The 20,936-nt window shown below is 61.2% G+C and overlaps 1 protein-coding gene across 1 annotated transcript in view; it reads left to right on the top strand.

Annotated features, from left to right (window-relative positions):
- The window catches only part of CROCC (ciliary rootlet coiled-coil, rootletin), a gene marked incomplete in the record, with an annotated part of 61,912 nt that overhangs the window by 15,225 nt on the left and 25,751 nt on the right, over positions 1–20,936 (top strand). Inside the window, 16 exon segments of the mRNA XM_034753255.1 lie at positions 4,092–4,283; positions 5,969–6,052; positions 6,600–6,697; positions 7,641–7,806; positions 8,491–8,597; positions 9,025–9,252; positions 10,324–10,420; positions 10,648–10,752; positions 12,585–12,833; positions 13,258–13,457; positions 13,659–13,841; positions 15,217–15,361; positions 16,419–16,565; positions 16,885–17,115; positions 17,433–17,626; positions 18,847–18,974. Coding sequence (XP_034609146.1) covers positions 4,092–4,283; positions 5,969–6,052; positions 6,600–6,697; positions 7,641–7,806; positions 8,491–8,597; positions 9,025–9,252; positions 10,324–10,420; positions 10,648–10,752; positions 12,585–12,833; positions 13,258–13,457; positions 13,659–13,841; positions 15,217–15,361; positions 16,419–16,565; positions 16,885–17,115; positions 17,433–17,626; positions 18,847–18,974 — 2,554 coding nt within the window.

Raw genomic sequence — 20,936 nt, 5'->3', positions numbered from 1 at the left:
TTGGGGGGGGAGCAGAGCAGGGTTGAGGGGCACTGGCTGAACTGAGGGGGGATCCCAGGGCTGAGGTACCGGGGGGAGGGGGAGCAGAGCAGGGTTGAGGGGCACTGGCTGAGCTGAGGGGGGATCCCAGGGCTGGGGTACCGGGGGGAGGGGGAGCAGAGCAGGGTTGCGGGGCACCGGGTGAGCTGAGGGGGGATTCGAGGGGAGGGGTAGCGGGGGGGGGGCGGAGCAGGGTTGCGGGGCACCGGGTGAGCTGTGGGGGAACGTGTAGGACTGGAAATATCGGAGGAGGCTGCAGGTGACAACTGAAGCACGTTGCCAGAGCCGGATGAGGGGAGCCCAGGACTGCACCGCGCTGGCAGAGCCGCACGGGCGAAGCTGGCGCAGGCTCTGTCGAATCAGCTGTTGGGACCTGACTTAAACGAACCCTAAAAACGCACCCAATGAGTCTACTGCCCATTTAACAACGATCCAGCTGGATTCCCCGGGTGACTAAACGCCGGTGGATGGGCTCTTTGCATCTGGCCTGAGGGGCTCCTGGAGATGGCAGCTGTCTGCGCTGGGCTCACCCAGGGCTGCAGGGGCTGGGCTGGGGAGGGTTAAATTCTGCTGCGCATCCAAATTAGCCAAAGTCCTCCCCCAGCTTTTCTTAAGGCCCCCGTCTGCCCCCGTCTCTTCCTTCTCTCCCCCTCTTTCCTAGGGTTCTCCATCGCGCCTTCTCCCTGCAGCTCGGCTGGACCGTTCCTGGGGAGATCTGGTGCTTCCCCTCCCTGCTTTGTGTGCGGTTGTGGGCACCGGGCCGGGCTGGCTCCTCCCGGGGGTCTGTGTTCATGCTGTCTGTTTTCTGTCTCTCCACCTGCCTCCCCGCCGCAGCTAGAGGAGAGCTTGCGCCTGAGGGGGACGGACCCGGTGACCAATGCTGACGTGGGTATCCTGCAGCGGAAGGCTGTTGCTGGCTGGAAAGGCATGAAACCTATACAGCAGATGGGTAGCGAGCGCACCTCTGTGACCCTGGGTGCCTCAAAATATTCCAGACCTCCCCACTCCCCCTGGCCAGTTGGGGTGCACGGCTCACCACGCTGCCGAACCCCTCTCTGATTGGAGTAACTGACGAGGGGCTTGGACCAGCTGCCTCCTGGCTGAATGTCCCACTCGACATCCCTGCAAAGGCAGGATTCTCCTCCCCAGGACGGAGCGGGAGCCAAACCCGTAACCCGCAAAGTTCTACAGAACGGGATGACTTGTGCCAAGTTAACACCCACTCTGGCCCTGGGAGGGGTCTAATCCAAACCCCGCTGAACTCGGTGGAAAGGCTTCCATTGATTTCAGCATGGATCAGGCCCTGAGTTCCTACAGATGCTGCTCGTAGATGGTCCGTCCTCTGACTGGATAGGAGCGAGAGCCCCCCGTCTCCTGGGCCCCTGTGCCCCTCGTGAGACACAGCTGAGCTTTGAGCATGGTAGCTCGTAACTCACACCTTAAGGTTCCCAGCTCCCTCCGCCTCATCAGAGCAGCCTGGCCCCATTTTTACGTTCATGGAAGGAACCAAACCCCGACCCAGCATGGGCTCGTGTGTAACATCCCCAGGGAAAGCTCCGTGGCTTACGTGTCCTGTCACCGTTGCTGTATACTAGGAATCCCCATTGGCGGTTGGATGGCTCCTGGGTGGGAGCTCCCTGCCTGAGGTCTGTGTGCATGTACGGGAGAGACTTTTATCTTGCGCAGCAAATAAATTAACGAACCCCCCCAAATAGATGATCTAGTTTTTCCTGCCCCTGTTAGAATGTGCGACAGGTATTTTTAATGCTTGTTAATGTGGCATAAAGTCTCCAGAAGTTACGTTTCTCAGTGGTCGGCCAGTCCCACGTCCTCTTGTGCTTACGCAGCTCCCCGGGGGCCTGTGCCCAGCAGTGGGAACTGGTGTTACTGGCGTGTCCTCTCGCCACTAGCTCGGTAACTTTCCCCCCAGCCCTGCGCAGACAGGTGGAGTCTTGTTCACTCCAGCCGGGTTTCTGACTCGGGTCATGTGATAACGCAGATGATATTAGACCAGGAATCTGCCTGCCCATATCATGCAAGACGTGATGTTGCCCTGGTGCGAAGTGCCCTGTGTGCCACTTGCTACAGATTCCAGACCCCTTTCCTAGCCTTCACAACGGCTGCCCCGAAGGGCCCCCCCCCCACCAGCTAAGCAGCACTGCTGCTGTTTATCCTTCCAGGCTTTGGCAGCCCGGGAGGCTGGCTATGTATAGGTGATCTTTTTTGCAGTCTTCTTTGTAAGCACAACATTTAATTGCCAAGTCCCCTGGGATCTTAAATTTGCATGCAGATGTCGGTCCTCGCCGAGTTGCTGTCTTTGCTCTCAGAACTCTGTTCGCCTTTTGCTGGGGATCACAGGGCGGTGACTTTTTTCTCACCCAGCCAGGGGTTCGGTGCATGGTTTGCGTTGCCGTGTTCTCGCGCGTGGGAGGGTTTGCTGTGCATGCCGCGGGGCTCTCTTCTTGTTGGCAGCCAGGGAAGAGCATGCCCGGTTAGCAGCATGCAGCCCCTGTGGCGCCCGGGCTCTGCGCTGTGTATGTGGAGTGGCCCCAAGCGCTGATCTCGCAATGTCTTTTGCTGCGGAAGCTGGAGCAAGCCATCCGCTGGAGCTGTCGGGGGTTGGGCACCACGCGCGTGGAAGAGATGGAGCTGAGGCGGAGGAACCAAATGGTAAGGAGCTCGGGTTGGCCTGGGATGGCCTCTGTTCTGTTGGCCGCCGTGGAGCAGAAGTGGACCCGCTCTGTAATACATTGAGTCTCTTCTCTTAGATAAGATGAAGGGAAATCAAGGATTTAGAGAGGCTGTGTGGCCTAGTGGATAGGGCATTTGCCTAGGAGTCAGGAGACCTGGGTTCTGATGCTGCCACTGATCTGCCTGTGATACCTTAGGCAAATCATTTTGCCGCTCTGTGCCTCAGTTTCCCCTCCCACCTTTTCTGTCTGATCTATTGAGGCTCAAGAGGGCAGAGACTGTACTAAACGTGTGATCAGTGCTTAGCACGACGGGACTCTGATCTCGGCTGGGTTCTCTATTACAGTAGCATCTACAGATAAGAAGGCACGGGTATCTCCGACTCCAGCAATAGGTGCAGACCTAGCCGCAGGCAGGGGACTGCTTTCAAGGCATGTGGGAGGCTGGGGGTGGTGGAGACCCGTCAGTCAGGGTGACTAATCAGAGCTGCAGCAAAGTGTCTTCGCCCCTCTGTGCGGAGCAGGCCGGGTGGCGTGAGGATCAGCCGGGTTTGGGGCAAGAAGGCTGACCCCTACAGCGCCATCAGAATGTGATGTGACTCGGAGAGGCCTCTGCTGCAGAGAAACAATATTTATACCTGACCCCAGTGGGCACCCCAAAGCTCACACCCGTGGTGGAGGATAAATACTCTGGTCCTAAGAGCTCTGTCCGTGGTTGAATGGCTGCTTTGATCTTTTGCGCTTAGCTGGGGAAGGTGAGGCTAGACTGGTCAGTTTCACTTTCCAGGCCTTCTGCTCTAGCCTGAAGGCTGTTGAGTGCGAGATTCCTTCCCAGCTCAGGAACTCTCCTTGGTCAGATTTCCTGTGCAGTCGGATCAGGGAGGCTGTGCAGAGGCGACCGAAAAGGAAGGGTCCCGGGGCCCTTCTGTGCAAACGTAGCTTGTTTTCATTGAAATATATCGCTGACCCTTTCTGTTCCTATTAGTTTTTTTGTAGCTCTGTGTCTCTGCCTCAGCTGCCGGATATTTGCTTCGATTGCAAGTTCTTCAGGGCAGGGGCTGCGCGTGTGGTCTGGGTTTGTGCAGGGTGCTGGTCCACGATGGTGCTGTTGCACCCATAGGTGCTATTGCAATGCAACAAGTGCAAATAATGTCCCTGTAATCCCTGGCCTGGGGGCAGGTTTCTTCAGCGCACGAACTCAAAGACGCTGCGCACTGTGGCTCCGAGGGGAAGCCCTGGATTCGGTTGGGGGCCAAATGGGACCTGGGAAAGGGATGGCTCGCGGGGCCAGATGGCGTGCGCAGGAGGCCGGTTGGAAGGCGCGTCTGCAGTGACCCGTTTTCCCCATCTCTCCGGGCTCAGCTGGAGCAGGCCCTGCGCCTGGAGACCGGGGAGCGAGAGCGGGAGTCGCTGGAGAACAAAGGCCTGGCCCAGCAGAACATCGAGCTGCGGCGCCGCCTGGAGGAGGAGCAGGCCGCCTACAAACGCAAGCTCCAGGCCTACCAGGAGGGCCAGCAGCGGCAGGCGCAGCTCGTGCAGAAGCTGCAGGCGAAGGTGCGTGTCCTGCGCTGGGCAGGCCGGGGTCTGCTGGCGGGAAGGCTCTGGGCGGATGTCAGCACTGCCACCGGGGGGGGGGGGGGGGGCTGCAGCTCGAGCAGGCACACCTGAGCTAGCTTTCATCTACCTAGGACTAGCCCAGGTGGCCCCGGCTTCGCTGCCACGGCTCCTTGAGCAAGCCGTGATTCGCACATTGGTTCTCAACCCGCCCAATCAGCGCACAGCTGCGGCTCATGTGACATCCTCCGGGCCATACAGGGAGTCGATAGACCAGGGGTTCTCAAACTGGGGGTCGGGACCCCTCAGGGGGTCACAAGGGTATTCCATGGGGGGTCATGAGCTGTCAGTCTCCACCCCAAACCCCGCTTTGCCTCAAGCATTTATAATAGTGTTAAATATAGAAAAAGTGTTTTTAATGTATGGGGGGGGGTCACACTTCCCATGTGAAAGGGGTCACCAGGACAAAAGTTTGAGCACTACTGATATAGATTGTGTGGAGGCCCACCTAACAGAGAGAGCTGCATATGGAGCCTACAATGGTAAATAGGTCGAGAGCCACTGATCTAGTGGGATCCAAGCCAGCTTGGGCACGTCTACACATGCTGCCCTCACCTCTCCTGATGGCCGTGTAGATGTGCCCAGGGAGGCACGATCTCTGAGACTAGCCACTAGGGGCTGTACTCTTGCTGTGACAGGTACCTAGAGGCTTGTGGGGTGCAGGGGAAGGAATTACTTCTTAGGGTGGCTTGAAGGAAAGGAAGGGGTTGCTTGACCCAGGGCAAGGAACCCTGAGGCCGGTGCAGAAAAGGCCCCATCTGCATTCGCCAAGCTTGTCTGCCCACTCAGCTCCCTCCCCCACAAGCACTGTTGGGTGTCAGACTCTGAGGGCCGTTTAAAACGCGGTTTCTGACTCTGTGAATAAACCCCTCGAGGGACTAGCTTTGAGCGGGGCAGGGTCGTTCTGAGCATCGGTGTTCGGACACTCTGGAATTTGCACAGCTGGGGTTTGGAGGCTGCGGCTTTTGCTGGGTATATACGACACCCATGTGCAGCCACCTCTGGGGGGCGGGGGAGTGGCCGCCAACCCGGCATGGCATGGAATATTTTGGCTAAGGATATCTGAGCAAAACTGGCGAAGTGCTCTGGGATCTGTAATGTCCACGCAGAGCGGGCAGGGCCTGGGCTGGAAGGAAAGGTGCCCCCGGCCCCCAAAATGGCCGGGGGCTCAGTGCAGCGGCCTCGAGGCGAGTCAGTCCTCCCTGGAGTCCTGGACTAGTCTCTCCTCAAAGAGCTGCTCCGTCGCCGAGGGCTCTCCAGCGGATGGAGGGTGGTGGGGCATTAGGGGAAGGAGAAGGGGTTAGCTGTGGCAGAGATAAGGCCCTGCTGGACATAGCTGAAGATTCTCAGCTTATGGGGTAGGGAGACCAGTCTGGCCCCCCCCCCCCCCACTCCGCTTGCAGGGACTTGGCGCTGTGGCCCTACCAAACTAGCGACTTAGGTGGGGTGGAAGGGGCCTGCCACCGGGGTCGGCTGATGGTGGTTAGGATTTCGGGAGTGAGGGGCCTTGCAGGGCACTGTGGGTGTGGCAGGGCCGGCCAGCTCTGTGGTTGTGTTTTCCTTGTCCTGCCGTGCGTCCGCGGAGCCGGGCTGGCAGCGGGCTCTGAGCTGTGGCGTTCCCGCAGGTTCTCCAGTACAAGAAGAAGTGCGGGGAGGTGGAACAGCAGCTGCTGGAGAAATCAACCGAGCTGGAGCAGCAGAGACTCACGGTGAGTGTTGCCAGCGAAAAGCCGGATGGACCCCACGCCCACTAGTGAAACAGTGTCCCTGGGTGGGTCCTTGTCAGCCGGATTGAACCGGCGACTTCTTGAGCTAACAGTAAGAGCAGTGGCTGCCTGAGCCGAAAGGCCCAGCTCCGAGCCAAGCCTGTAACAGCCTCTCTATGGTCCAGCCTCCACTACCGGGGACGGCACCGGGCGGCGTGGGGGTGGGTTACACCCGCCGTTGTTTTCTGCCCACCTGCGGGGGGGGCCGGCTGGCTCAGGGACTCCGTCATGGTGGGCAGAGCCTCTTGTGTTCCTGCTTGATTGGACCTGCTGGAATGAGCCTGTCCCCCCAGCCCAGGCCGGTTCCTGCTCGGATAGATGGGAGCCCAGACTGCACCAGGCCTGACCGACCCGTGGAGGGGGGCCCCGGCAGGGCTGGGGTGGTGTTTGGGGGGCGCTGCCTTTCTCCATCCCATGGCCAAAGGGACGGCCTGGTTCTCCAGGGCCCCCGGCCCCCTCCTAAGCAGCCACTGCCCGCTCCCTCCCCCAGAGCCGGCTGGACATGACGGACTCGCGCCTGCGCCAGGATGAAGAGCACAGCAACGACCTGGAGAATGCGCTCATCCGGCTGGAGGAGGAGCAGCAAAGGTGTGTCAGGGGCGGTGGTGGGAGGGGTCCTGTCCACGGGGCTCCGCCTGGGGCTCAGGTGGGTCTGGGCAGCTGCATCCTCGGAGCCCCATGCTTCTGGGCCTCTATTGCACCTTCTGCCTGGCTGGGCTTCATGCTGGGCCGGGAGAACGAGAGGGCACCTTCCTTGGAGCCTGGGCTATGCCAGGAATCTACCATTGGAGTCTGGGCTCCTGGCATCGCCTGCACGTAGGCCCAGCATTTCCCTGCAGCCGAGCCACGGGGTTGTGATCCTGTCCCGCTTCCCAGGCTAACCAGGGTCGGGCTGGGTTCATATTTGGAGAGGTGACCTCCTAGGACGCCTGGTTACTGTAGGCAGTGGTGTCGCTGGCGTTCCCCGCCCCTCCGAGTACTGCACTACTAACCCCTAGCAGCTGCGCTTTGCAAGTGTCGTGTATTTTGCAGCGTGAAGCTGTCCTGAGTGCTAGTGCTCACTATTGGTCCCCTGGTGCTTTGGATGAGTCAGGGTGTTCACTTCAGCCTCGCGGCCAAATTCCCTCGCAGGTTATTACGTTGGGCTTCCCCAAATCTCCTCTGCAAATTGGATTGGATGGGCTCTTTTTTTGCTTCCTGTTGTGTGCAGCTGGGTGAATGGATCCCTGTAGCTCCCTTATTGACAATGGGGTCAGTTAATGTTGGGGTCAGTTAAGGTCTGGAAAGGGCCAGGAGGCGCTTGGCTGGAAGGCGCTCGACTTGGGCAGTGATTGTCTTATTCTGAAGGAAGTGTTTGGATATGTGTTGTTTGGTGTCTCACAGCTGCGATACCAGGGCCCATCCTCCACGTTGGGCCCTTTGCCCCATGCCAGAGTCGGTCCCTTCCCACCTGTGCGCGGGCCCTTCTTTTCCTTCTCAGCCCCTGCTCTCTCGGTCGGTGCTGATGCTCTCGCTGGGTCCCCGTCTCCAGGAGCGCCAGCCTGGCCCAGGTCAACGCCATGCTGCGGGAGCAGCTGGACCAGGCCAACACCGCCAACCAGGCCCTCAGCGAGGACATCCGGAAGCTGACGACCGACTGGACCAAAGCTCGCAACGAGCTGGAGCAGCGGGAGGTGGAGTGGAGGCGAGAGGAGGAGGTTAGGGCCGGAGAGATGCCCTGCTTGGCATGCGTCATTCTCCCTGGTGCATGCCCGTCCCGTGGGCACTGTCCTGCTGGGCACAGATGGATCTGCACACATGCTGCCAGGGTGGCTCACGCTGGCCCAGAGAGGCAGCGCCTTGGCTGTAGGCCGCGCAGTACGTTGCTGGGAGCCGGCCATAGGACACCTCCCTTGCCCCAGTCCCTGGAGAGGTGGTTCGTCCCCTCCCCTGCAACTTCCTTTTACCCTCAGTGGGAGCCAAGTCTCTCTGCTCTGGGCCTTTCCATGCCAGCGGTCACTGCGTCGCCCCAGAGGTGGCTGCATTTCAGTGGTGCATAGCTGGGTCAAGCCCTTTGGTGGGGGGAGGGGGTCCTGCCGCATCAAAAGCTCTGTATAAACGTAGCTGTTGCTAAGAGTCCTGCCTGGAGCTGCCATTGAGGTCAGCGGCGCCGGCGTTTCGGGATAGCGAGAGCAGTGCAGGGCGCCCCCTGGAGCAGGGCTTGTGGGGCGTTATGGGGGATCAAAGCCAGGTGCTCTGTATCCAGCCAGGCAGCGAGTGCGTTGCTGTGCCCTGTGCTTCCCCGGGGTGCGCTGGCCAGGCCCTTGGCTGCCCTGGGGGGGGTGTGTGCCTGGGGAGGGGGATCCGGCTGTCACTGCTTCTCCTCTCCTCTCCCCTCCCAGTCTTTCAACACCTACTTCAGCAACGAGCACAGCCGGCTGCTGACCCTCTGGAGGCAGGTGGTGGGCTTCCGGCGCCACTTCAGTGAGCTGAAGACCATGAGCGAGAGGTCAGGAGGGGAGTGGGGGCAGGGGGCGGGCGGTTGCTGGGCTCTTTTTCTCCCAAAAGCAGAAGGAGCTGGGAAAGCTGCCCAGCCCCACGTGGTGTACAGCGCCTCCTCCAGGATCCCTGTGAGAACAACCTGCGTACAGAACAGCCCTCCCAATCTCCTCTGCACCACCCAGACAAACACGTTCGCCAGCCCTGGGAGCCACGTTCGGCTGCTTCTCTGCGTGTCCTGCCTGGGGGCCTGTAATGACCTTCTCCCTGGGGGGGGTGTGCAGGTTCTGAACACTCGGGCCCCCGTGGGTTTAGATCCCCCTTGGAAGAAGATCCCTGCAGGTGATGGGGCGTGGGGTTCTGTAGATCCAGCAGCGTGGGCTCCTCGGGGTGCTCGGGCCCCCGGAAACGCCCCTCTCTTTGGGACTCCGGTGCAGGGACCTGTCGGAGCTGAACAACGCGCTGTCCAGGTCCAGCCGCACCATCCACGCCGCCTGCCTGAACCTGAGCAGCAACCTGCGTCTGTCGGAGAGCAGCGCCGGCGCGGCGCTGGAGAAGCAGGCTCTGCTGCAGGCCCAGCTGGAGGAGCAGCTGAAGGACAAGGTGCGCGACATGATCCAGCTGCAGGTCAGGTGTGACATGGAGAAAGCGGAGCTCGGCACCAGGTACGGATGCCCCCGATCGGGGCCAGTGTCCCAGGCCCTGAAGCTTGGAGCTCACCGGGCCGGGAGAGGCACCGGGTGGGAATCAGGGAGCGCTGCCCCACCAGCAACCTTGGAGATCCTGGGGCTCTGGGCTGAGCATATCCTGCTCGTGGAAGGAAGGGCAGAGGGGGCCCGTCTGCCCCGTGTTACGACCATCCTGGAGCCTTAACTTCCCACCTCCCTGCAGGCTGAATCCTGTAGAGTGGCGATACTCAGACCTCAATGGGTGAGGCAACCTGGGGCCTGGCTCTGTAGCTCAGGGGGTTAGTGCAGTGGTCTCAGAACATGGTGGTGGCCAGTTCAAATCTCCTGCAGGCCTGGGTCAGGGTGGCGACCTCGGATTTTCCAGGAGCCAAATTAGCGCTTGGCATTACCCAAAAGAGCCCCAGTCGTGGCTCAGTGTTTCATTTACTGTTTATCTATTCTTGGTTATTCTGACCCAGTGTTGTGATTTTATCAACTACGATTGGTTAATAACATCGGAAAAGCCTCCTGATTGGTTAATAGCATAGGTCAATAATCATATCCTGCGGTGTTTTAATAGCGCGGGCGGCAAAGAGCCGCAGGAGACACGTTAACGACCCACTCGTGGCTCCGGAGCCGGAGTCTGAGCATCACTGCTGGAGACTAACGTGGTTCCTGGTTCCAGCCGATCAGAGGCTCCCCGCAGAGCCATTCCTTTGGGTCCCCAGGTGCCAGGCCCAGGACATGGGGTGTGGCCTGGTCTCCCACCGCCTCTTACTAGACATCAGCTGGGCAAGCTCGGCGCTGTGGGGAGGGGACATGGTGTATGTGGAGGATGTTAGTGTGACAGTGGAGAGGAAATGGCCATGTGCTCCAGGGCTGAGAGAAGCGTCTCAGTCCCTGGACCAAACGTGGAGCGGTAACCCTCTCTCTAGCACGGCTGGGGCACCAGGGATCTCCGAACGCTTGACCTGGCCCATGTCTGTTGGGCTCTGGCCCTGTGCCGTATAGAACGCGCCCCTGGCCGTTCTTCTGCTCGCCCTGACCGGCCCCCCTCCCTTGCTCCAGAATCGCTGAGACGACGGCCACCATGGAACGCTTGAAAGCCCAGAACTCGGAGAAGGAGAAGACGATCGAGACGCTGACCCAGAAGCTGGAAACTCTGGTGAGAGACTCAGTGTGACTTGGCTGGTTCCCGGAGGAGACGGGAGCACCTGAAACAGCGATTGATCCTCGGCAGAGCCATCCGCTCTGGTGCCTGTGCTCCGGGGAAGGGCTCACTGGCAGTCAGCCTGCCCTTCCCAGCTGAGGGGCCTTATGAGCACGGCTGAGAGCTGGAGCCAGAAACGAGCCATCGAGCGGACGTGGCTGATGACGCGTCTCTGCTTTCAGGAGGCCGCGCGGGCGCAGGAGCAGGCAGCGCTGGAGGCCGAGGAGATCGAGGCCTTGCGGACGGAGTCGGAGCTGCTCCAGCAGACGCTGCGAGACCTTGCTCAGGTACAGGGTGCGCGGGTCCCGTGAGCAAGGTGGGATATCCCAGAGAGCAGGTTCTCTCACTTGTGAGCAGTTACAGAGTCACAGAGTTTACAGTCAGAAGGAATCACCCAATCACCTAGCCCAGAGGTGGGCAAACTACGGCCTGTGGGCCACATCCAGCCCATGGGACCTTCCTGCCCAGCCCCTGAGCTCCTGGCCAGGGAGGCTCGCCCCTGGCCCCTCCCCCGCTATGCCCCTTCCCCCGCAGCCTCAGTTCACTGCGCCGCCGGCGCGCGGCCTGACCCGGTCTCTGTGCTGTGCGGTGGTGCGGCTGGCTCCAGCCGGGGGGCGCGGCTGCCTGTCCTGGCGCTCTGGGCAGCGTGGCTGTAGCGCCGCCAGCCACTGGTGCTCCAGGCAGCGTGGTAAGGGGGCAGGGAGCAGGGGGGGTTGGATACAGGGCAGGGGAATTCGGGGTGGTGGTCAGGGGGTGGGCATGTGGATAGGGGTCGGGGCGGTCAGAGGGCAGGGAACAGGGGGGTTGAATGGGGGCAGGGGTCCTGGGGGGGGCAGTCAGGAAGGAGGGGGGTTTGGATGGGGGTGGCAGTCAGGGGCAGGGGTTCTGGGGGTGGTCAGGGAGAAGGGGTGGTTGGATGGGGCAGGAGTTCCAGGGGGGGCAGTCAGGAATGAGAAGAGGGGTTGGATGGGGTGGTGGGGGGCAGTCAGGGGCGGGGAGTCCAGGGGTGGTCAGGGGACAGGGAGTGGGGTATGTGTGGATGGGGCAGCAGTCCTGGGGGGGCCGTTGGGGGGGATCTGATAGGGGGCATTGGCTGGGCCACGCCTGGCTGTTTTGGGAGGCACAGCCTCCCCTAACCAGCCCTCCATACAATTTTGGAAACCCGATGGGGCCCTCAGGCCAAAAAGTTTGCCCGCCCCTGACCTAACCCGATCTCCTGTATCGCTCAGCCGCCAGCACCCGTACAGTAAACCCAGCAGCCGAAATAAGACCAAGGTTTCACAGCCCACGGGAGACTAGACTGTTCTGTGCCACAGGCAGAGAACGGGAGGGACCCCGGTGCACCAATGCCGGAGGCTCCTGCAATGGCGGGAAATTGATCAAGTGAGATGTACTCAGCTAATCCCGGCAAGTGACCTGCACCCACAGGTTGCAGAGGAAGGTGAACCCCCCCAACTCACTGCCAGTCTGACCTGGGGGGAAAGCTCAGGGAGAGGCGCGGGCTATCGCCCAGCTGATGGGCAGGGCAGCGAATGGATCGCCTGGACGGAGGGGCAGCCCCCTCAAGAACAAGCCGTTTTCTCGGAGTCATCAGGGGCTGAACTGAAAAATCCAGAGGAAAAATCTGGTTCAATTCAAACCAAACCAAAAAGCTCTTCGCAGTTTGTCGAAAAACTACAAAAATAAAACGTTTTGAATGCACCCAAGACGTTTTGAGTCGACTCAAAATGATTTTTTTTTTTACATTCAGTTTCGGGGCGGGGGTTTCCCTTGTTTCAACTTCAAAGTTTCGACAGTTTAACAAAAAAAGTCAAAACCAAACTTTTCGAAATGGTCGGCAGGAAACGTTCGGACTCTTTGTACATTTTCTGAAGCTAGTGGTTGAATTCACCCCGAAGCCGGTGGGGAGCTCTGGGCCCCAAAAGCTATGGATAAAAAAACCAATTTGTTGGAACAATGGTGCCCTGCTCCTGTCGGGCTTTGCGTGATGGCTGCTTCGCCCTCTGGAGGCTGGCGGCCTAGCCCCCGGCTAGCGGTGTGTATGGCGATGGGAGCCTAGAGACCGGTTTGGCCATCTTGTGCCTGTACCCAGTGGCTCGCCGTTGTCTCTCCTCTGCAGGCCGTCCTGTCCGACGCCGACAGCGCCATCCACCTCACGGGCACGGAGCGAACGACGGACGTTTCGGACAGCGACGCCACGGCATTCAGCCTGCGGGGCCTCTCCTCCAGCCTTCGCACCCCGTCCCCGCTCCGGCGCTCCTCCCCCCGGCGCAGCTCCTCGCCCCGGCGCAGCCTCTCGCCGGCCTTCTCCGACTCCACGCTGGCCGTGGTGCACTCCGCCTTGCAGAAGAGGCAGCTGCAGGTGCAGGTGAGGGGACGGGGCCTCCCAGAGCACGTGGCCATGGGATTCCTTCATGGCTGGGCACCCAGACGTACTCCTGCTCCCCAGCTCTGCGAGGCTGCCTGGGATGGGGCCATCTGTGGGGTTATAGCTCTTGGGGTTGCATTTCTGTGGGGCTGCTGGTGCCCACCAGGGGAGGGGGAAGGGAACAGGGTTGCTCTGCTGATGAAGGAGCCTGACGGAGTAGATGCTGGGCTGGGAACCCCGGGGAGATTTTCGTGCCTGGCAGGGAATAGGATTCTGGGGAGGGTGGGATTCCCATGGGAGATGGTTGGCCATAGGGCGTGGAGTGTGGTCAGCCATGCAGGGAGCCCCGGTGGCAGAGGGTGCACCGGGGTGGGGGGGCAGTGCCGTAGAGGGAGAGAAGCTGACTCCTTGGGGTTTCTGCTAGGACATCCGCAGCAAGTACGAAGCCATCCAGGAGCTGGTGGGCTCCCTGAAGAAGCAGCTGGCGGAGAGAGATCACGAGCGCCGCTCCCTGGAGCAGAAGATCTTGCAGCTGAAGGACGACGTCGACTGCTCCTTGCGGGCCAAGGACGACGCCGTGCGGGATGCCAGCCGCTTCCGCTCCTCGGCTGACCTGCTGGGCAGGTACTTCCATGGGCGCTCCCCCCGTCCCATCCCCTGTGCCCCAGCGTAGGATGGGCGTCACGTGGGCATTTCTGCCCTGCTGGCATCCTGGGAGCAGAGCCGCTCTGAGGCTCTGCACCACAGAGCAAGTGCCCTGGAATGTGGGGAGGGTTGATTTTTGTTCAGCCCCCAGAAATCTGTCTGTCTGTGCCCGTCTGTCAGCGAGAAGAGCAACCTGGAGCGAAGCCTGCAGGCCCTGCAGCAGCACGTGGAGGCCCTGCGGCAGGAGAGCGAGAGGCTGCAGCTGGCCAACAGCGACCTGCAGCGGCAGCGAGATCACCTGGAGGACGAGAAGGAGGACATCGCGAAGGACAAGGAGCGGGCGCAGAAGGAGATTGAACGCGGGTTGGTGTGGGGAGAGTGGCCGGCTTGGGGGGTGCGGGGCAGGTGTGGAGGAAAGACCAAGCTAGACGCAGAGGCTCCTCGGTAGCCACCCCCCTCCAGTGACCAGCACCCTAGCCCGGTGCTCCGACGTGCCAGGCCTTCCTCCCCTTAGCACCCCAAGGCAAGCCCTGCTAGTGCCCATGCCCAGAATCCCAGCCCTGATCCTGGGGCCTAACCCTGAGGTCCTGCAGACCCAGGCTGCCTGGCGTCCAGGGGAGATGGAGTTTCTCCATGGGTCACTTGAGCTGAGCTGGTCTAAAAACAACCCCTGTTCATGGTGTTTTCCCTTCTCTTACTGCGGACACCTGGGCCGAACGCTCTGCCTGGCTGGTTTAAGCCTAATCTCCAGGCGGCGAGGTGGTGCAAAGGGAGGGCACTGAGCGATGAGCTGGGCTGGTAAAAGCAGACGTTCTTCTATAAGGCACCACAAGAGGGCAAACCACTCATTGATCGCATCCAGAGAGACAAGGCGGGTGAGGTCATCTCTCTTACTGGACCAACGTCTGGTGGCGAAAGAGACACACTTTTGAGCCACACGGAGCTTTTCTTCAGATCTGGGAAAGGTACTTGGTGTACAAGCTAAATACGAGGTGGGGCAGATTGTTTCGTAGTAGTGAAGAGGAGCTCTGTGGAGTTCGAAAGCTGGTCTCTCTCACCAACAGAAGTTGGTCCAATAAAAGATATCCTCACCCACCTTATCTTTTCCATATCCTGGGGTTAACACGGCTACAACGCTGCAAATAATCTCATATATAGTGTGTGTTTGTGTGTTCTGGCTATACCTAGAAAAAATGATCATTTTTTTCAGAGCCATAAAGATTCAGAAATGACTCTGTTCATTTCATTCAACATTTCCAAAAACCTCACTTCTGTCCTGAATGTTTTCAGGCAAAAAGAGGTGCCGGGCTCTGAGCCGTCAGGCCCGGAGGCGCCGGGGGCTCTGAGCCGCCAGGCCCGGAGGCTCTGAGCCGCCAGGCCCGGAGGCGCCGGGGGCTCTGAGCCGCCAGGCCCGGAGGCGCCGGGGGCTCTGAGCCGCCAGGCCCGGAGGCGCCGGGGGCTCTGAGCCGCCAGGCCCGGAGGCGCCGGGGGCTCAGCCTTGGCAAGCCCCAGCCCAAATTAAGCCTTGCCTAGACTCCAAGGGTGGATCATCTAGCTTGACCTCGTGTATAAGGCAGGCTGGAGAGTTCCACCCATTGGACTAATTAGCTCCACAAGCTATTCGGAGGCCCTGTGTTGTGCTCCTGCGAGGATAGCCAGTGACTAAGGGTGTTCAAGGTCCCCGGCTGCCGGAACAGTTCGATGGCGGTGTATGTGAGTGCCTCTCTGTACCCTGCAGCCACAAACAGCTGGAGCAGCTGGAAGTGAAGAAATCGGGTCTGAAAAAGGAGCTGATGCTTGTTAAGGAGGCTCTGAACAAAGCCACCCTGGAGAAGGAGGTGTCTGAGAATGAGAAGGTGGAGGTGGCGGAGGCTCTTTCCAAGGTAGGGCTTTGCACCACGAGAGGCAGTAGGGGATTGGGGGGAGGGGTCGGGTGTTACACGGGGGCTCAGGAGTAGCTCTTGGGCCGGCTGCTACGAATGCGCTGGATGGATAATGCTGTGGTAGCATCGCTCGTTTTGCCACTTCCAATCCACAGCTCTGATTTCAAGGCAGCTCCCCCAGGAGATCTTGACTAAGGAGGCTCCCCTCTCTAGCGCCTCTCATCTGAGGCCTGCAGACAAAACTGTGCTTCACAACTACCTGATCCGATGGGCAGGTGCTGCACCCATGCTAGAGGGGGAGCACGGCCTAGTGGTTACAGCGCAGGACCAGAAGGCAGGATTCCTGCGTTCCGTTGCCTGTTATGCTGCCCGCTGTTGGCTCATTGTTTCATGATGTTTCCCTGTCTGTCTGTATCCACCTGCTCGCTCTTGTCTTGCACTTAGATTGTCAGCAATCTGGGGGAGGGAGCATCTTGTTCTGGGTTTGCAAAGCGCCGAGCACAGCAGGGGCCCCGGCCATGGGGCTCCTAGAGCCTATGGTAATACAAATAATTAGCTAACAACGGATCTGCTCTTGGGCAGGCCACCGACCTTCTCTGCTTCCTCCTTCAAAGCGGGAGAAGGACCCGTCCCGGCCTCGCAGGTGTCGTAGCCTTGATTCATATTTAGACCGTGCTTGGAGGTCCTTTGAGACACAGAGGGGCAAAGGGAACTTGCCTGAGGCCACCGAGCGAGTCAGTGGCAGAGCCGGGAATAGTGCCCAGGACGCCGTCCCTGCTGTAACCATTGGAGGGCGCTGCGTTTCTTGCAGCCCGTTTGCTTTGTTTTAGGCATGCCGCACTGGGACAGTAGGGGGCTGCCCCAGGGCTGGTGAAGGGGTCCCAGCCCTCAGCTTGGCTAGCGGGATTCACACCCCCTGGCTTATCCAGGCTTCCATCCGCGTCCTCCCCTGCCAGGCGGCTCTCCGCTCCCTGTGGCGCTCTGCGGGAACTCCTCTGCCCAAGTTGCTGCAGTGACCGGCTGTTCCATCTCTCTGCCCCCCGCCCCATGTTTGCAGGCGGAGGCGGGCCGGGCCGAGCTGGAGCTGACCGCTAGCAAGCTGAAGGCGGAGGAGGCCTCGCTGCGCGACTCGCTGTCCAAGATGAGCTCCCTGAACGAGGGGCTGGCCCAGGATAAAATCGAACTCAACAGGATCGTCAGCCAGGTCGGTGCCGCCCTGGGCTTGGCGGTGGGGCTCAGTGCCCCAGTGCCTCCTGGTGGCCCCGGGCTGGGGACATTGACCTTGGCAGGCAGCCTGAGGGGAGATTTGAATCTCTGCTTTTCCAGGGGCGCCTCAGTGGGGGAAAGTGCCCTAGCCCGGTCTGTCCTAGATGGAGGGAGGGTCGGTCTGGCCCATGGCTCCTTCCCACGGGGAGGGATCGAGGGGTTATGGGTGAGGCCCCTGGAGGAGGAGATGGGCAGGGGGTGAACAAGGAGCTGCCCCTGTTTCCAAGGCCGGTGACGGCCTCTCTTGCCCCTGGCAGCTGGAGGAGGAGAAGGTGGCCCTGCTGGGGCAGAAACAGGAGGTGGAGCAGGAGAAGACCTCGATCCGCGACGAGCTGGTCCGGCTGGAGCAGGAGAAGGTGGAGCTGGACGCGGAGCGGCAGGGCCTGCAGCACTCCCTGCAGGATGGGGAGCGGAGCCGGGAGAGGCTGGAGCGGGAGCTGCTGGCCCTGCAGAAGGAGAGGGTGCAGCTGCAGGAACAGCTGGGGCAGGTAGGGGGGTGGGGCGCAGGAGGGCATGCGCTTGGGGGGTGCATGTAGGGCTGTGATTGCTAGATGCTGGCAGTTGTGGGGGTGTTAGGATTTGGGGGTCAAGTTGGGGGTGCTGGGGGAGGAGGCTGGGGGGTGGTGGGGGCTGGGTGGGGAGCAGGCTGGGAGGCTCTGAGAGCCGGGGAGGCAGGTGGACACAACAGCTGAGTTGGGTCCCTCCAAGAGGGGCTGGAGCCTGGCTCCCTCTGGTAGGGGGCTGGGTGCCCAGGGCATGGCCTCCCCTCCAGGCTCAGCTCTGCCTGTTCTCCCCTCCCCGGCAGCTGTCCCGCCAGAGGAACGCGGCCGGCGAGGAGCTGGGGCAGGCGCGGCGGGAGCAGGAGCGGCACAGCGAGGCCCTGCTGCGAGCCACCAGGGAGAAGGAGGGGCTGATGAAGGAGAAGGCCAGCCTGGTGGTGCAGCTGACGGCGTCGGAGCGGGAGAACAGGGGGCTGGCGGAGGAGATCGCCGGGCTCCGGTAAGGTTTGGGCTGGCCAGGGTCCCTCCTGCGGCTGGGCGCATGGAGCCTCTGGCCTCTCCCTCCCCACGGGTGCTGGGAATGGGGATCCCTCGATGGGCACCCTGCCTTTGGGACCGCCTACGGGCTTAGCTCGTGGAGACGAGGCCCGACTGCTTGGCACCAGTCCAGAAACCGCGGCAACCCCCCTTGGATAGGCGGGCCCGGAGCAAGGCCGAGGGGCGCGAGCGGGGACGCAGGGCGGCTGCATCCTTGCTGCTCCAGCTGTGAGGTTCGAGAGAGGCTCCTGGAGCCGCTGGATGCAGGCGTGGCGAGCTCCGGGGCCAGGTGCACAGCGAGCTCTCCCTGAGGCAGCTGCCTGTGTGGGTGTGTGGGAGGGTTACCAGGGAGCAGTGTTTGCAAACAGTTGTGTCAGGTCAGGGAGTGGGGGAGCACGGAGCTTCGTGCCGAATGGCAGCTCTGGGTCTGTAGGAGCAGGTGGAATCTCTCATGTCGCAATCCCCAGGCAGGTCAGTGTCTCCCCCCAGCTCCGGCCTTTCCTGTCCCGTCTCCTCGTTGCCCTCTCTCTGCTCCGTGCGCTTCCCAGGCCTGGGGTCAGATCTGTGCCGGGGCAACCGCCCTGGCTGGGACGGAGCTGGCCCTTCACCCCTGGGCCGTACTGCAGCTGCCCCCTGCTCTGCCAGGAGGTGTGAGATCGAGTGGGCACCTTCGCCGCTGCCCTGCGGACGACCCCACACCTGCGTATCTGCAGGGAGCGACTAGCGGTGCGGGCCTCTCCGGGGGTCCCTGAGGCCTCGCTGCCGGATCTTCCTGACCTCAGGGCAGAGGTTTGCAGAGGGAGCGACTTCCTGGCGCTCTGAAATGCACCACTGTGCCCACAGCAGGAAGGTGCATTAGGGTGGCTTTCCACACCTCTTTGGAGGGACCCAATGGGGATTTGAAGGGCTGGTTGCCCACCGACTCAGAGGCCAGGGTGCTGCCATGTGCCAGGACCCACGGCGTGCCTGTTCCGTCCCCAAAGCAACGTGCTTCACGTCATAGATCATCAGCTCCGTGAGGCCGTTTTGTTCCGGCTTTGTCCAGCGCCTAGCACACCGGGGGCCTGCTCCATGAGTGGGGGGGGTCTTCCTCATCACTTCCTCGGTGGCTTTCTCTCTCTGCATGAGACCAGGGGCAGGGGCTGATGATTGGGAGGACTCACTCTGCTCGCTCTTTCCCAGGTCGGAGAAGGATGCCTTGGAGACCACCCTCTTTGACATCCAGCAGCAGCTCGCTCAGCTGGACGCCCGGAAGGAGCAGCTGGAGGCCGACAGCCAGAACCTGCTCCTGGCCAAGGAGATGCTGCAGGGTAACCTGAGCCTGGCTGCCCCACCCCCCATTTCCTTCCGTCCCCCATTGGCTGGGCTCTGTGGCTGGATTGAGAGGGAGAAGGAGGCTGGTCCAGTGGGTAGGAGACAGGACTGGGGGCCCTGAGTTCTAGTCCTGCTTCTGCTGGGGAGAATGACACCCTCCCCCTTTGTAATGGGCTGTGTGGCTGGAAGTCTCTAGGTGAGGGCTGCGAGATGGTCAGGGTCCCCGTCCCTTCCATGCTGCCGAGACTCCCAGACCTCGGGAAGGGCTGTAGGTAGCAGATCTCCCTTCACGCTGTGGCTGTTGACCGGATCCTCCTTGCTCTGCCCCCAGTGGAGCTGGCCAGCGTCCGCAAGCAGAGGGAGGTGGACGTGATCCGGCTGGAGAGGGACAAGGAGCTGCTGGCTCAGAAGTTGGCTCAGGCAGAGCAGGAAGCCCAGGTCACGCTGAGAAACAAGCAAGCGGCTCACGAGGAGGATGTCGATCGGCTCCAGAGGGAGAAGGTACGGCACGGGGCAGGCCCCGTGTCTGACTCAGACCTGCGCCATGTTACGTACCCCAGCGGCTCAGTCCGATAGGGGAAGGGATCCCAGCGAGTCCATAGCAACGTCTCCTTGTCTTCTATGGCGCCGGCTCAGGCCCTTTGGGATTGACCCTGCAGCGGGAGTGCACGGATCTTTCCTGTGGGTTTCAGGGGGAGAGGCAGTGAGTTTTCCTGAGCACAGGGCTGGAATCCAGGGATCCTGGTTCTGCCGCTGGCCCCCTCGGGCACGTCACGGAGCTGGGCCTGTTCCCAGCTATGAAATGGGGTGGATAACGCCCGCACTGCTATGGGCTGGTTCGTTTATATTTCTGATACACTCAGGAGCTGTCCCAGCGAGTGGCATTGAGTAGGTGCTGCTAGGGAAGTGACTTGGGTGGGTCGCTGGATCTTTTACTGCATGGGTCACAGAACTCGGGACGATTGGGCAGTTACGGCGAGGGGCAGGCAGGGACTGGAGTAGCAGGAGGGGGCTCGGCAAGCGGAGAAGTGGTGGGGTGCTGCAGGTCATGCTTGAAGACATAGGCGCCGACTCCATGGGTGCTCCGGGGCTGGAACACCCATGGGGAAAAATTGGTGGGTGCTTAGCACCTACCGGCAGCTCCCTGCCCCGCCCCCCTACCCCAGCTCGCCTCCGCCTCCTCCTCTGGGTGCACCGCATTCCCGCTTTTTCCCTCTGGCTCCCAGCACGGCACAAGCACTGGGAGGGATGGGGGAGGAGGGGGAACGCGGTGCACTCGGGGAAGAGGCGGGGCCGGGGCGGGGATTTGGGGAAGGGGTCCAATAGGGGCAGGGAGGGGGTGGAGTTGGGGCGGGGACTTTGGGGAAGGAGTTGGAATGGGGGCAGGGCAGGGGCGGGGAAAGGGTGGAGTCGGGGTGGGGGGGCACCTATGCTTGAAGGGCATCAGCGGAGCTGAGGGGGCGCCCAAGGGTGGACTGGCAGGGGGCTGCGGGTCAGGACTGAGGGCACCGGCAGAACTGGGGAGGAGCCTAGGCCTAGAATAGCCGGGGCCTGGGAGTCAGATTTAGGGGCTTCGGCAGAGCTGTTTGGGGGGGTGTTGAGCTTCCACAGAATCTGGTCTGGCCGTTCCCGTGTCTAGCTGGTGGCGGTTTAGTTCCTGGCACCCGGATTCTGGAGCCACAGATGTTTGTACAAACTGGGGACAGGTCCCAGGTTAGCTCAGGTCCATACCGGTGGGGCTGCCCTAGTGAGTATGTACCTTAGTCCGTCCCATTGGCTTTCCTGGCTGGCGCGTGCTCGCTGTCCGCAGGTTCTGTGCTTGGGGAGCTGCATTGGCGCAGGGGGTGCGAAACAGGCCCCGTGCGACTCCCGCTGACGTCAGCCCGGTTTACCCCAGTGCAGCGCATCTGTGCTGGGGGTTTGCACTGGAGCAGCTGCTCTGGTGCAGGAAAATAAAG

The sequence above is a fragment of the Trachemys scripta genome, chromosome 19, assembly GCF_013100865.1.
Source record: "Trachemys scripta elegans isolate TJP31775 chromosome 19, CAS_Tse_1.0, whole genome shotgun sequence".
Taxonomy (NCBI): domain Eukaryota; kingdom Metazoa; phylum Chordata; order Testudines; family Emydidae; genus Trachemys; species Trachemys scripta.
Note: the sequence above shows the minus strand (reverse complement) of the source record. Positions and strands in the feature narration are given on the sequence as shown.